The sequence below is a fragment of the Lynx rufus genome, unplaced genomic scaffold (assembly GCF_022079265.1).
Source record: "Lynx rufus isolate CCGP_SWC_20201006 ecotype Redwood Valley unplaced genomic scaffold, mLynRuf1.p SCAF_2, whole genome shotgun sequence".
NCBI classification, from domain to species: Eukaryota; Metazoa; Chordata; class Mammalia; order Carnivora; family Felidae; genus Lynx; species Lynx rufus.
Genome location: NW_025814834.1, coordinates 218,233,860 through 218,250,250, shown reverse-complemented (window position 1 = coordinate 218,250,250; position 16,391 = coordinate 218,233,860). Strand labels below are relative to the sequence as shown.

At 45.6% G+C, this 16,391-nt stretch overlaps 1 protein-coding gene across 2 annotated transcripts in view; it reads left to right on the top strand.

The window, feature by feature from the left end:
• CAMTA1 (calmodulin binding transcription activator 1) overlaps nucleotides 1-16,391 on the top strand; it is an 852,027-nt gene that overhangs the window by 71,985 nt on the left and 763,651 nt on the right. Inside the window, exon 4 of one of the 2 annotated variants that reach the window (XM_047083616.1) lies at nucleotides 11,197-11,461. The exons of the other annotated variant lie outside the window; for it this stretch is intronic. Within the exon in view, the coding sequence (XP_046939572.1) occupies nucleotides 11,197-11,205 (9 nt within the window). The 3' untranslated portion in view covers nucleotides 11,206-11,461. Of the gene's footprint in view, nucleotides 1-11,196; nucleotides 11,462-16,391 lie in introns of those variants that run through there. 2 annotated transcript variants of the gene reach the window in all.

The window sequence follows — 16,391 nt, the reverse complement described above, 5'->3', positions numbered from 1 at the left end:
TGATCGAAATGTTGCCTGATTACCTTGTGCTAAGTTTCCACAAGCACATGGTTCTTTATCTTGATGCCCCCTGTTCATTGATCTCTTTATTGTGTCTTCATCAGACCCACACTGTGTGCTCTTCTTTCCTTACACACTTACTTAGTTTTGATCGGTCTGATGTATCATGAATATTATTACTCGTATCTGTTCTCGGAGATCTTTCAGAAACTGGAGTGTGACTTCATTGGCTTCTCTGAATGATCTGAACACCAGTTTCTGTAAGCTGAGGTCACAATCTCTTTTTGCTTTTGGCAGCAAATGTTGTGGGTTGATGAAGAAAATGAATTAAAGCAACTTTTCTTGCCCCTGAGAGTAGAATTGAAATGATGGCTAACCTTCATTTCTCTAGCTGTTGATTCCCAGCTTTCCTCCCATCTGGGAACACATCCAAAAATAATAGTATTTCCAGGGTATGCTGGGTTAGTGGGTGAGTTCTCTTGAGGTCACAGCCCACCGGGCAGGGCTCTGGGTGGCCTGGGCCCCTTGCAGAGCCTGAAGGGCTCAGTGCCTGTTACCCGTGTATCATGGGTGGCATGTCATGAGGGAGTGCTGATCTAGGTTAAGATGTTCCAGAGTTAAGTAGTTTTCATCATAGGTCATCATAGCTTCATATGGATTCACCATTCTGGGAGCCAGACTTGTTTTTAAAACATTTTAATCATGGTAGATATATAGAACATAAAATGTATCATCTTAGCTCCATTTTTAAGTATACAGTTCTTTGGCATTACCTATATTCACATTGTTGTGTACCTGTCCCCAGCATCTAGCTCCTGAACTCTTTCCTCTTGTGGAACTGAAACTCTGTTCCCATTAAAAAAAATTTTTTTTAATGTTTCATTTATTTTTGAGACAGACAGCGTGAGCACGGGAGGGGCAGAGAGAGAGGGAGACACAGAATCCGAAGCAGACTCCAGGCTCTGAGCTGTCAGCACAGAGCCCGACGCGGGGCTCGAACTCACGAACCGTGAGATCATGACCTGAGCTGAAGTCGGAAGCTTAACCGACTGAGCCACCCAGGCGCCCCCCTCTGTTCCCATTAAACAGTAACTCCCATTCTCTCCTGCCCCCCAGCCTCTGGCAAACCTCTGTTCCCCTCTCTGTCTCTGTGAATTTGACTACTAAGTTCTTCATAGAAGTGGAATGATGCAATGTTTGTCTTTTTGTGTTTGGCTTGTTTCACTTAGTGTAACGTTCTCAAGGTTCATCCATGTTGTAGCAGGTGTCAGAATGTCCTTCCTTTTTATAGGCTGAGTGATACTCTGTTACGTACACACTGCACCTAATTTCTCCATCCATCCGCTGATGGACACCTGGCTTGCCTCCACTGTTGGGTGTTGTGATTATATTGCTGTGAACAGGGTGTGCAGATCTGAGAGCCAGACTTCTTAGAAGAGTTGTCTTTCCCCCCACTTTTGCCTCTGATTCAAATACTCCAGTCTGATTTTAGCTTCCATTATTCTGCTGAAACTTCATTTTTTGGGCTTATCCGATTAGGTTTCTCAGATGTAGTCAAGCAAGTTGAACACGCCTTTTCCCTTGGCCTCTGGGATGGTGTCTGCTCCTGGCTTTCCTCCCACGTGCTGGTTTTTGTTCTTGATCTCTACTCAGCATCTGAAGGTGGAATTTCCTCGGGGCTTGAAAGTAGACCTTTCCTGTGTGACTGTTAAGTGTGGATTATTTCTGGGAATCTGAGGGCCTTTACATCTTGATTTCCATTCTTTATCTCAGTGACACCTCCCTGCCTGCCCCCGCCCGTCCATTCCACAGATTCGGGCCCATCCAGGCTCCTGTTTGTTTTTTTTAAAAAATTTTTTTTCAACGTTTATTTATTTTTGGGACAGAGAGAGACAGAGCATGAACGGAGGAGGGGCAGAGAGAGAGGGAGACACAGAATCGGAAACAGGCTCCAGGCTCTGAGCCATCAGCCCAGAGCCCGACGCGGGGCTCGAACTCACGGACCGCGAGATCGTGACCTGGCTGAAGTCGGACGCTTAACCGACTGCGCCACCCAGGCGCCCCTCCTGTTTGTTTTTGAGCCCAGCGCTCTCTGCCCAGCTCCACGCCAGAGCTGCCTACCTGATGTCTCTGCTGGAGGGTCTGACGAGCTTCTGCTTCGTGTGTCTGAAAAAGAATTGATTGTCTTCCTCTCTGTCTCTCCTGTCTCAATAAAGGGCTCCAGTCAGACCTGGGGCAGGGGGGCAGTTTTAAAATAAACTTCTACAGTCTCACAGTAGGTTTAGATGTGCAGAAAAGTTGCAAGAATATTTCAGAGGGTTTCTGTGTACCCCCTGCTCAGTTTCTCTCTTAACGTTACTTTGGTACACTGGTCCCATCCAATCTGTACTGATGCATTATTATAAACTAAACTCCACCCATTACCCAGATTACCTTGGTTTTCCCCTAAAGTCCGTTTCTGTCCCAGGACTCCATCCAGGATGCCACATTACATTCAGTCAGGTCTCCGTAGGCTCCTCTGGACTGTGACAGCTTCTCAGACTTTCCTTGTTTTTGTTGTCCTTGACAGATCACATATTTTGTATGTCCTTCAGTTGGGTTTGTCTGCTCTTTTCCTCACCACTAGGCTGGGGTTATGGGTTTGGGGAAGGCAGACCCCAGAGGTACACTGCCATCCTTGTCAACGTCCTATCAAGGGGTGCCTGCTGTCAACATGACTCATCACTGACGGTGTTAACCTTGATCACCTAGCTGAGGTGGTGTTGATCAGGTTTCTCCTCTGTGCGTTACTATTTTTCCCCCTCAGAGGCCATTTTGCCTCCTCTTCCTCCTTTTACTCCACACTGAATCCATACCTACTGGTTCTGTTTGCAGATAAATTTCCTTTCTGTCCAAATCACTTTTTACAGCCACCACTGCCGTCTAAGCCACCATCACCTGGGCCCAGACTGCTTTGAGGGATCTCCTGGCTCCTGTCCCTACTTGTACCCTTGCCTCCTCCCGACCCAGTCTCCACCCAGACACCAGAGTGGTCTTTTAAACATGCAGCAGGGTTACAGTACCCCTTTTCTCAGTCCTCTAGTTGATTTCCTGTTGTACTGGAGATGTCATCCCAACTACTCAACATGGTCTGTGAGGCCTGTGCGATCTGTCACCCTCCAGCCTCCGGCCAAGCCCCTCTCCCCTTGATTCCTGTTCCGTCCCCTGTTTCTTTTCCCTGAGTCCCTCCTTCTGCACTGTCAGCTGTTTCCTGCTCTGCTGCCTTTTACATGTCACTTCCGCTGCTTAAAAGATGGTCACTCTCCACCTTGTCCTTCGCATCTCTGCTGTATGTTATTTCCTTAGGGGAAACTTGCAGGCCCCCTTGAGAGCTGCAGGGACACCCCTGCAGGGATCTGCACATGGCCTTGCACTCCTTCACTCTGCATGGTGCCCTGTGTGTGGGAGTCCTCACTCGCAGGCTGAGGCCTCTCTGCCCTTCACTGTGTGCCCCTGGCACCTCTTGTACTGAGCCCGCCCCAGAGTTAGGTACTCAGTAAGTATTTGTTGAATAAATGGATCTGTCTTTTATTAAAATTAAAAAAAAAATTTATGTTTATTCATTTTTGAAAGACAGAGCACAAGCAGGGGTGGGCTGGAGAGAGAGGGGCACACAGAATCTGAAGCAGGCTCCAGGCTTTGAGCTGTCAGCACAGAGTGCGATGTGGGGCTCGAACTCACGAATCGTGAGATCATGACCTGAGCCGAACTCAGACGCTCAACCAACTGAGCCACCCAGAAGCCCCTAAAAAATTTTTTTTTTACTGTTTATTTTTGACAGAGAGAGACAGAGTGTGAGCGGGGGAGGGGCAGAGAGAAACAGGGAGACACAGAATCCGAAGTAGGCTCCAGGCTCCAAGCTGTCCGGCCCAGAGCCAGACATGGGGCTCAAGCCCACGAACTGTGAGATCATGAGCCGATCCAAAGTTGTATGCTTAACCGACTGAGCCACCCAGGCACCCCAAGATCTGTCATTTATTTACAATAGTGGGTAGAACTGCAGAGTGGAAAACAGGTTTATCTTCCTTTTTTCAAACATGCAAATATGCAAATAAGCCTTTGAATTTAATGCTATCATTCCACTGCTGTAAATCCTATCTGTATCCTTTAATATTTTTTAACGTTTATTTTTATTTGAGAGAGAGACCAGAGACAGAGAGACAGTGCATGAGCTGGGGAGGGGCAGAGAGAGACCAGAATCTGATGCTGGCTCCAGGCTCTGAGCTGTCAACACAGAGCCCAATGCGGGGCTCGAACCTACCGGCCATGAAATATGACCTGATCTGAAGTTGGATGCTTAACCAACTGAGCCACCCAGGTGCCCCCCTACCTGTATCCTTTTGCATTTTGTAAGGTCCTGTGATGGGTACAGCAGTGGATCTGGAAGCATGTATTCACCTGAAGGACCTACCTATTCATTTATTGCCTTTCCTAACATGTGCGAAGCCCTGGACGGGGTAGGGCCAGTGGGAACCTTCCATACCCTCTGGTGCTAAGTCATGGAGTAGGGCAGATCTGGACAGATTGTAGTTTGAATTCCAGCTCTACCTTTTTAAGGTCTATATCTTGAACTTAACCTTTTCCGCATGCAGAAATGGGAACAGCGTTGTAAACCTTGGAAAGAATGAGATAAGAAAAAGGATATAAGATGATCAGGATCATAATCGTTGCAATCACACAGCTAATGTTGATTGCTTTGTAGGTCCTAAGCACTATGCTAAGCAGTTTATATTACTTACTGTCATTCTCACAGTAACCCTATGAAGTGGGGGTGTCATTATCTTCATGTTGTCAATGAAGAGAGTGAGACTCAGTGAAAATTTAAATAATTTGTCCAAGGTCATGGAAGTATTAAGTGGTAGAACTCTTACTGGAAGCTAGAACCACGTGACCTGGTTTCAGAGCCCGGGAAGGACTGACTTCGCTGTGTCTTGTGAAGCCACCGACCTTTCAGTGTAGCTTCTTCATTCTTTTGGGTTTTAAAGACTTTTTAGGGATCAGTTGGCATTTTAAAAATGTTAATAGTTTTGGGAGGGAGGACTGCCTTAAAGCTGTCATCAGCTGGAATTTGTTCCTTAACCGTCCACTTTGGCAGCTCTGACATGGTGACTGACACCTGCCTGTAGGAGGCAGGTCATGTGTGGGGCTGGAGGGGGTGGTTGGACCTACCTGGGCCCTGTTTCTTTTTTTTTTTTTTTTTTTTTTAATTTTTTTTTTCAACGTTTATTTATTTTTGAGACAGAGAGAGACAGAGCATGAACGGGGGAGGGGCAGAGAGAGAGGGAGACACAGAATCGGAAACAGGCTCCAGGCTCTGAGCCATCAGCCCAGAGCCCGACGCGGGGCTCGAACTCACGGACCGCGAGATCGTGACCTGGTTGAAGTCGGACGCTTAACCGACTGCGCCACCCAGGCGCCCCCCTGGGCCCTGTTTCTTACGGCGATGATTGTGACTGTTCTGGTCCGACTCTCCTGGTGCTTTTACCAAAACTGCAGTCTGTGTAGTTCCTTGTTTGATGCACTGGGTTGTAATCTCCCTGTGACAGGACTTGGGAAACCATTTTTACAAGTGACTTGGTTTAAATAAATAAGACTTACTGAGTTTGAAGTCTGAGCATCAGTGAAAAGAGGAGAAGGCAAAGGTCGGAGTCTTAATGATCCTGATTATCGTGCAGGAAGCCATGGAGCAGTTAAAGGGAGCGCGGGCGTGCGCGATCAGTAAACTGAGGAACAAGTAAGATACAAGTAAGGTACGCAGTGGACCAGCCTGTTTCCCTTTTGTTTTATTTCTTATAAATTTGTATTTGGGGGAATTTGGCATAGGTTGTGTTGCTCTTTTTCCCTAGTGGGATAGTACCAGAAAGGAATGGGTGTTGGCTACAGCAAGTTGACATAAATTTCAAATCTGAAGAAAAAAAATGTGAGAATATTCGGTGAATTTACATGTCATTTGCAAAGCTAGGAGTATGTCTAAAGCTGATTGCATCATTTCGGAGAAACGGTCAGAGTTCTCTGATTTTCCATTTAGAAAATGTGGTTCTAGAGTTGGGGTCCAGCGGCTCAGCAATAAGTGGTTCCCCCACACTCCCCCTTGGCTCTCAGCCTTCTCTGCATGGGGGCCACAGCACGGCCATGTGGCTCAAAGGGTGTAGGGGTGGGCAGAGTCTCTGTCTTGCATGCCCCCTCATTCTTAAGTAGCTTTTTCGAGGTTTAATTGGCATGTAATAAATGGCACGGACTTAAGTGTGCAGTGAAGGGTGTGCACGTGCCCACACCGCACGGCCCTGCTCCACCGTAATGAACATATTCATCACTCTGAAGAGTTCCTGGGGGCTCTTTGCTGTCCCTTCCTCCCACGCTCTTCATTCTTTCCTGAAACCTTTGAAGCTGTTGGGGGGGAGGTGGGTGGGAATGACATTGTTGAGGGTAAAATCATAGGTAGAAAGTATTTAACCTGTAGTTTTGGCTTTTATTTTCTTTCCGAGGACTAGTGGAAGTAAGGTGATGATCGTAGGTATTGGTTGCTCTGTCACTGATAGAAAGTTTGGAGAAAAAGACACACAAATCTCTCTTTTTTTTTTTTTTTAACGTTTTATTTATTTTTGAGACAGAGACAGAGCATGAACGGGGGAGGGGCAGAGAGAGGGGGAGACACAGAATGGAAGCAGGCTCCAGGCTCTGAGCCATCAGCCCAGAGCCCGACGCGGGGCTTGAACTCACGGACCGCGAGATCGTGACCTGGCTGAAGTCAGACGCTCAACCGACTGAGCCACCCAGGCGCCCCCACACAAATCTCTTTGAACAGACTATCTTTGAGAAGCTTGGCAGAGCTGTATTTCCGGAGAAGTTGAAGAAATGGTAGAGATGGTGACTGTTGTCGGAAGGGCACAGAAGACCAAATGCTTTTTGTTCTCTTAGTTTCTCAGTAGATGGTATTTCTAACAAACCCTATCATGGAAAGGCAATAGGAATATAATCCCCACTTAACTGAAGGATATACTTAGCTCAAGTGCATTTTATTTCAGTCTGTTTTATTGAATGACATGTTGGTGATTTATTTCCTTGTATTTATAGGTAAAGATTTGTTTTTTGTTTTTGTTTTGGCTCACACTGTAAACTTTTGGCTGGCCATTTCTCTTTTTCATCTCTGAACATACTTGCTGAGGTTAGTTTCTGTTGTAGAAAGCATTGTACTGTTGAGTTACTAGACATTTTGTAAAGAAGTAGTAAGATAGGGCTGTACTGTCATTTGTTGCCAGCTGTCTCCTAGCGTCCTGACTCTGCGTTTTCTCGGCTCTTTATTTTTCATTTCTTTTTGGTTCTTCCATGTGTTTTATTTTGTAAGTAATATGCTTGAGGTGAATGAAAATGGCAGCATTTGTGTTATGATTTAATTAACCTCATTAGAAATGATGTTCTTTGTCCTGTGTTTATTTAGTTGAGAAACGAGCCAATTCTCTGTGCCTATAAATGCTGGCTGGTCCTTGGCAAAAATAAGTAAATAAGTAAAAATGAACTAGAATACAAAGTATGTTGGAAAACATGCCCCTCTAAAAAGTGGTCCAGACATTGAGAGCTTAATTAATATGGGTGAGGGTTTCCCTGCAAAAAGTATTCTTCACCAGAACTCTGATGACCTGATGGTCTTATGAAAATGAAGCTTGGTTGTTTATTTTTTTTTGATGTTATTACTCTGCACTATGGCAGCATAGTTTTCCAGTTTATGGATGTCTTTTTTTTTTTTTAATATTTATTTATTTTTGAGAGTGAGAGAGACAACACTAGCAGGGAAGGGGCAGATAGAGAAGGAGACACAGAGTCTGAAGCAGGCTCCAGGCTCCGAGCTGTCAGCACAGAGCCTGATGTGGGCCTCGAACTCACGAGCCATGATATCATGACCTGAGCTAAAGTTGTCCGTTTAACTGACTGAGCACCCAGGCCCCCCAAGTTTTCCAGTTTAGATTGAGAATAGCGTACATGTTAGTTATACCCCTCAAGTTTTAGGAGGTAGTAGGATTTTTGAGCATTTGTTGTTGAATTCAGTTACTGGTAATCATTTTGGAAGGGAACTGTCTTGCAGTAGATGAGCCCTGTGTGTGCCCCTTGGTGGAAAAATGCCAATTCTACCAACGAGACATTTGTTTTGGGTTGAAGAAGCCCCCTTAGTCTTTGCATGCACCGGTTTGTATAAATTCAGTCCGTTTGTTGTCAGCCAGTAAACGGCCTCAGGGAAGAAAAGGGGGTTCCTGGAGGAGATCTGAGGATGGTAATTGGTTCCTGAGCCACTCTGTCTGGGGTCCAGGAAGAGGGCTGGGAAAATCTTTCTATCCATCAGGTTTCGGCTTGGGCCAGTCCTTTGAACAAAAAATAAAAAGCTACTCAGGCCCCATAGCTTCTGGAATTCTGAGCCAACCTGTCGCTTCACCAGATTTCAGGTCAAGTAGACAATTGCCAGATTGTTTCTGTGGGAAAATGTCTGTGTGTTCCAAGTGCCTGCCTCAGCAAAGGGGCTCTGGTGACAATGTGTGCCCTGCCCCTGAGCCCTCCTTTTACACATGAAAGTATGTTCCAGGACCCTTGGGTACTAGGGATGTGCTGACTCCTGGTGGCCTTTATTCTCCTCCACCCCAATTAAAATCATTTGAAAAACATTAGCTCAAGTCCTTCATAGATTTCTTGAATCACCCAGAATTTTATTTATTGGCACAAACTTACTCAGAGGCGCTTGTTTGTCAGAGCTTGCAAGTATTTAGCTGGGGAGAGTTGTGTTTGTGTTTGTTACTTAGGCTGTGATCATATCTGTGGGAAAGTGCTTGGTTGTAGCGAGAGCAGTTCCTTGCTCCTGGGCGTCTGTCATGTTGGAATGGGTTGGTGTGTCTGCAGCTTTGGCAGGGCTTAAACTGGTAGAAAATTTGGGCTAACATATTTTTGTGAGTTGGTGAATTTTAGAAGTGATTTAGAAGACTTTAGAAAAAGTCTCTATAAGGACTCCATCCTCTAGTTTTAAGAGGAAATTAGTTAATAAATGCACGTGTCTTGGTGATGAAGGGGTAGATGCAGATACTTGATCAGAGTAGATGCACCCTTTGTCACTTTATTTATTTAAAGTATTTTTTTAACGTTTATTTTTATTTTTGAGACAGAGAGAGACAAAGCATGAATGGGGGAGGGTCAGAGAGAGAGGGAGACACAGCATCTGAAACAGGCTCCAGGCTCTGAGCTGTCAGCACAGAGCCTGACGCGGGGCTCGAGCTCATGGACCGCGAGATCGTGACCTGAGCCGAAGTCGGACACTCAACCGACTGAGCTACCCAGGTGCCCCACTTTATTTATTTATTTTTTATTTATTTATTTTTAGAGAGAGAGAGAGAGAGCGAGAGAGAGCAAGGGAGGGGCAGAGAGAGAGAAAGAGAGACTCCTGAGCACGCTTCGAGGTGTCAGCGCAGAGTCCTACCCAGGGCTGGAGTTGAACGCCTGAACTGCGAGATCATGACCTGACCTGAGCCCCAGTTGGAAGCTTAACTGACTGAGCCACCCAGGCTCCCCACTTATTTTTGTCATTTTAATAGATCTTCTAGTAAAACAAACGTGACACACCAATGGCTTCTAGCCTTCTCCCGCAAACCTGAGCACCAGCCCCTAGAACAACACACGCCTGTGTTTGATAGGCTATCGATTCCTGCTGCAGGGCTCCCAGTCGCCTGCATGCCTCCCAGCAGCAAATACATATGTGACAGACTTTCCATGAGATGAGCATTCCAGAGAAATGAAATGCTAGTTTACTTTTCAGTAGCTATGGAACTTAAAAAAATCGTGTTTTTAGAATCGTGGCCTTAAGGCACTAACACACTGGTATCTGGTGCATGCAGCTCTCTGCACGTCCTTTGTAACAGAATCTAATCGGGGGAACCGAAATCTGATGTTTATGGAGTTTGTTTAGTTATTGATTGCTCTCAGCTATCAGAAAGCATATGCCGTTCCTTTTGATAAAATCCTTTCGGGCAGTTGTCTGTATTTTAATATGTAAGTGTCTTTGGAATTTGATTTGAACAAGGTAAACTCAGAATGTCAGATACCGTGGGGTGCAATGCAACTAGGGGCCTGGAAGAAGGGCGGTGCTGACATCAGGTCCTTTGTGGCTCCCCACGGAGCCTGTCACTTACCCTGGAGCCACTGTTTGCACCGTCTGCCAGAGCCTGCTGTCCAGGAGGTGCTGTGGACTGTGGGTCCTGAAATCAGGGAGTGTTCCCTGTTAGAGAGCAGACGATCTCGATCATGGTTGTGTTCACTTCCTTCAGTAGTGACAGGAGTATGGGAATTACTTGCTGTAAGTGTTAATTGTCATGCTTGCTGTTGCCGCAAAGTAGGTTTGTGGTGACTCAGGTGGTAGCCGCGTGTTGCAAAACAGAACCTTAGCTCTTCCTGTCCTTTTTAAAGCCGATGGTTCTAATCTGTTAATGAGGAAGATGAGTAAATAATAACAAAAAATTGAAGCCTAACTTGTCAGGTACTTTTTTTTCATTGTCAGATACTTCTCTTGTCCAGCTTCTACTAATTCTGTGTAAATCCATTAGAACTAGCAAGTTATTTTGCCTGAAATGTGTTTTCTCCCCTCGGTGCAGTGAAAGTTGAATGTGAGAACAGATCTTAATAGATGGAGTTGCACAGTTTATTTCATCATGTATCACTTTATTGCTATCTTCTAGAACATTGTTACACTAAATGTTCCAATAATGGAAATTTTATGCAGCTACTTCAAATGAAACAAATTTGCAAAAACTCAATTTTGGAACTCATTCCTTGAGGAGAGGAAAAAACCTCACCACACTGTGACCAAATTAGATTTCTGATCTATTGGCAACTTATCAAACACTGTAATTTCCAGAAAACAGGGTCTGGGGTCCAGTGGAAATGTCAGTACTTCACAGTCACTTATGATCGGAGATGTTTTGGGTTTTAATGTTATACGGTTAAATGTCTGCAAAAATTTTGTTGGTAACAGGTAATTGAAATTTGGTTTTGTGCCTACATAAAAATGGCTCTACACGGAATCAGGAATGACTTGTGTTCAATTACAGGGGAGTCTTCTTTTCAAGAACTTGATTTTAAATTCTCAGAGATACTAGTTTTACTTACTAGAGCTCCTTTGTTTTGCAGAGATCATGATGCAGCCGTCCTTTTGGATTTCTTTTTAATAATGTGTGACCCTTCACCTTTGATCCCCTGACCTGCATTACCTTGGTAACCATTTCATTTTTTAATTTAATTTCATTTTTTAATTTTGGTGTACAAGCTGTAACATTTCATCTCTCAAAGTGTAACACGCTGATTTCCTCAAATAGAGATACCCCTTTGAGCGATAAATTTGCAAAATGCTGTCTTCATTTTCTGTATTAAAATTCATTTCAGTTTTTAAAATAAAGTGTAATCTGTGTTTTCATCCTTCTAAAATTTAAGTTTAGTGAGTGCCTCTCCCCGTACAATATTATCTCCTTTTCTATTTGTGTTTTGCAATAGCTAAGTTAACTTGGTGATCACACATAACTCACATACGCAGCAACCAGCCACCACCTCCTCGTTCCACATACACCCCTTCCCCATCAGCACATACCCCACCCTTTGCAGATTACCTCCTCTGTCTTTCAGAAATAGTGGCGACTTGAATTTACTAGTCTTAGTTGCCACATTCTACAACCTCAGATTACATTTTATGTTCTCAAGTATTATTGGGTCAGAAAATTGAGCCCCTTAGTTCCATGTATGGGCTAGAAGATAAGAAAGTCGTCTTTTTCCCAAAATGTACCTTTCCCCTCCTTTAATACTTATGTCATTATTTGAGGCGTAAGTTGAGAACAAACAACATTTTTAACATGATCAGAAATGTCCTTTTGTCTCTGCTGAAGCCTGGGTGGTCAGCTGCAGTGGTCTGTATACCTGATTGCTTTATGACATATGCTATTTGGTGACTGTTGTTCAGACATTTTTAACTGTATTCTGTTTTTCAGAAAATTCTTACTCAGAAGCAAAACAAACCAAAGTCTAAAAATAAAAGTCAAACTTGAGTTAATTCTTTGAACTGGCAGGATATTCCTAAGAAATCATGTTCCTTAAAAAAAAAAAAAATCATGTGAAATTTCTTAGCCTGGCCTGCTGAAGCACAGATTATTTTTTAAGTGTCTCATTATTTTATTCTCTAACATTTAATGCTGATGCTTTAATTGCACACAGCTGAAGCTGCTAAATGAGCACTGAAATGGATTTAAGTCCTCTCTGAGCTTTGTTGATACCTATAAAAGTTTATGTCATTCATTAGAACCACAAATTAAAATTAGTTGTAGTGAGCTGTTCATTGGAGATTGGAACTCTCATGAACACTTCTTCAGGCTTACTGGCTTGTTTTTGTCTGTTATACTTACATACCTGTAAAACTGCCTGTGACCTTGGCTGTCTTTTCACAGAATTACAAAATACCAGAGCTGAGAAATATAAATCTTGTGATTACAAAGCCAGGAAGTGCATGGAATGAATGTCCCAATAGTTGTGAGCAACTTATTTGTCGCCTTGCATTTTAAGGTGTTGTTGTTGTTTCTAAATGAGAATGCTTTCAAAGTTGTGTAGGAATGTTTTCCAGATCCTACCCATTACTCGTTCCTCTGATGTGACATCCTTCCCGCACCGCAGGAGTTGTGCCCGGCTGGAGTTTACCCCACGGAGACTCTCAGGGCTGAAAGGGGCCGTGTGGCCCTCACAGCCACCCAGCCCCTGTGGGGAGCGGGCTGCTGGTCCCCAGAGGGTCACATGCTCCCTGTTGACAGAATCAGGGCCTCTTGACATCTTCCCCGTAGGCTGCCATGTCTCCTAGAGACAGATAGTTTATTCATAAGTCCAGTAGGAGCTGGAGAGGCATACATAGGTGCCCAAGAGAAATGCTTTATTGTGATATTTTGTTTTGCAATTAGGTCAGTTAGATTTTCTTTAAAGTTTTCTGCTAAGTGCATTTTAAGATAACTTCATTTTTCAAAGAGAGCTAGTGTATGGACATATTTATGATTTATTTTTAATAAGCGCTTTTTTGTGTAGTATTTAGGAATTCTAGTAAGTTGTAAGCCGCACGGATGTGGTTTTTTAAAGCATGATTAGAGAAGACTCTAGTCTGGAAGTCAGAAAAACCTGCTTTTGACTAGCAGGGTATCTGGATGTGCCGTTCTTGTCTTTTAAGGTAGTTCTACAAAACTAAAGAACTGGAGTAGAAAGACTTCAAAGACTTTGATGTGATGTTATTAAAAACAGTGAAATCAGTTGTTCGGCTTAACGGTGTAGGAGTTTCTGAAACATTATGTGGATTCTACTTCAGTTTCCTTTTATGTGAAATGTAGATGTTGTTATGTCTCCTACTTGCTTTTTAGGGTGGTTGGCAGGATAAATGAACCACTGTATGCTGGCCGCACTGGGAATCCGGGAGGAAGGTGCTTTGAACTTAAGCTTCATCCTGTGGCTGTCCTATTGGCCGCAGCCATCGTCATGCTGAGAGGCGGGTGGAGTGGATTCTGTACTGAGTGGCCGGGAGCACGGGCTCTGGGGCCAGGTTGCCTTGGGTCCAGTGCCACTTCCCACCTGGGTCCCTTAGGGTGGTTTGACCTGTCTGTGCCTCAGTTTCCTCCTCTTTGAAATGGAGATGGTAGGAATAGCTACCTACTCAGAGGGTCGTGATGCATCTCTGGGGAGTCGATGTCTGCACAGTACTTAGAGCAGGGGTGGCAGGCAGGGTGGCAGTGGCTGTGGCGTCCAGGCCAGATTCTGCACGCCAGGAGAACCCCAGGCAGGATGGGGTTTCAGTGACACGGAATTCTGAGGGGAGCACACACCTTGCAGGAAGCGAAGCTTCAGAGAGCTTCCCCGTTAGTCTTCTGACTGAGAGAGCTGGACGTGCTCCCAGGGAGGGGAGCCGGGACGGGACGCTTACGGTTATGAGGCGCCTCTAAAGCAGGTGCCGGTTCAGGTGCATAAAGGTACCTCTGGGCCCCTGACCTTTAGGAAGAAAAGTTTAGATGATTCAGAGCACTTAATCCTTTGTTGATAGGTCCCTTTGAGTTAGCGGTTTTTGGCTGTGGAGATACAAGAAAAGAGACCCCTCATCTTTCACTTAGTTTGGCACGGGTTCCTTCTCCTTTAGCTTCGACAAGCTGTCCGGTGGGCTCCCAAGGAGTCAGAAAACCATATGAGGCTTCAGTGCTTCCTTCTAAGTCGAAAAAGTGGAGGCAGTCACTGTTTGGGGGCGGGGGGGGAGTGTCACATGTACTTTCGGGTCATTTCCATGCATTTTAATCATCTACATTTTTCTGAGGTGGGTGATGGTTTGCACCAGAGAACACTGATGGTCAGGCGGTTGGATCCGCCTTCACGGGTCATACTCCTTGGAAATCACAGAACAGGGACTTAAATCCAGGTGCTGTCCTTCTCCTGGCACCTGCTTCCTTGGGTTTCCTGGCAAACGTGGCTGCACCCTGACCAGAAATAGTTCTGCTGTTTGGTCACAGGGGACTCAGCTGTGTGCATTACTGTCCCTCAGCCATCAGCAGCCCTGACTTAGTAAGGTCTCCGGTGACCTGCCTCCACCATTGCCGGGAAGGCTCCATCATATGTGTGGTCCTCACAGGGGCTCCCCAGCAGTGGCTTCCATTCCATCTTGGCTGCACATCCAGTATCACTTGTTAGCTTTATAAAGTATGGAGCCCTGGCCGTGTCCCAGCCTCTGATCTGGCCTTTCTAGCTGAGAGCCATTGATTGCTGGGTTCAGCAATCTAGGGAGTTTATGTTATAGACAGAAAATAATGTAAATAATTTGTGCACGTATAGACCCATGCTTCCAGAACATGGCCCAGTGCTATTCTATAGTTAGCTATTTTGTAAGTTAAATGGGCCTTTGTGGGCCAATTTAGTAATTCAGCCATCTGTAATCAGCACCCTTTCTGTGGGAAAAGTCCCAGCCGTCCACTCCACAGACTGTAGTTCTCTGGAAGTGGGCGTCTGACCATCCCCAAAACCAGGTTTGAAGTTAATCACAGAACTGAATGCAGTTAGGGGGCTCTGCCTTCTTCCTCTCTCACTTCTCCTTTTTTCTCCCATTTTGTATCTTTATTTTCCCCTCCTTTCCTCTGGCTCCCAACTCCTCCTCCTCCTGTCCTTCCTCTTTTTTTTTTCCTCCATCCATCGTCCACATGCCTCTGGGCGTTTCTGTCGTCAGACGGCAAAGCACTGGCAGTCGTCCAGGGGGCGTAGCACCAAGTAGGTGTTCACATCGACATTCCTTAATTTGTCTTCACATCGATCTTTCTGAGGAGTAGGCACTACCCTTCATTAGCCTGAACACGGTCAGCTTTTGTTTGTGATTCACTGAGTAGGACAGAGTGTGGGATACTAGGATGGACTTGACCGTTGTCGAGGCACCGATATCAGGCTTTTAGTGTATTTGCTGCATAGTTTCCAGAGCTGGACATGAGCGGATTCCACAGGCGGAGCGCTCTGAGGGCAAGCAGCGGGCCTCCTTGTGGCCCCCATCCGGCCGCTGAGGAGCCGTTCTGATGGAGATTAGCCCTTCTTCAGGCATCGAGGAGGCCAGGGAACGCTTGGGACAAGGATGAGATGTTCCTGCCATTCCTCAGTGGCCGTCGGCCGTAGCCAGAGAGGGGCTAGCGAAAGAGAGGCGGTGGCGGTGCGGCTGCACCGTCAGGAAGTCACGGGAAACCTCTCCTGTTAGTTCTCGTCTTTGCTTCTGGTTTCCCTGCGAAACGGGCCACGGTTACCGAGGCTCCGTGTGACATGCTTCGGAACCATAGGATTTAGACCAGACTTGCCACTCTCCTCATGAATCTTTCCCCTGGGTCACCAGTACACGGCGTGAGGACACATAGCACATCCGCCCGCCTCAGGACTGCGGTGAGTCGGGTTCGATTGTCCAGTGCTTTTGCTCTCATCTGCGCTGATCCTTTTAAATACTTGACCCCTCTTCGCCCTTCACTTTTCCAAGGAGAATCCTGAGTGTTTCACTTCTCTCGTTATGGTGGCAAGAGGACGGGCGGGGAGGGCTGGAACTCTGGGCTGGGCCGTTTGACCCGGCACTTCCTGCTCGTGTGATGCCACAGCGTCCGGCCGGGGGGCTCGCGCATAGTAGACGCTCAGCAAACACTCACTCCTTCTGTTCTCATTAGCGCAGGTAATTAAGAGCAGGAGCTGATAGACTGCACGTATCTGTGCAGAGATATATCTGTAATTAAAGTTTTAATTAAAGAAACACCAGACCAGGCAGATGGTTCTTATGCCTGCATCCTGTAAACCAGGCAGTCCTGGCTTTT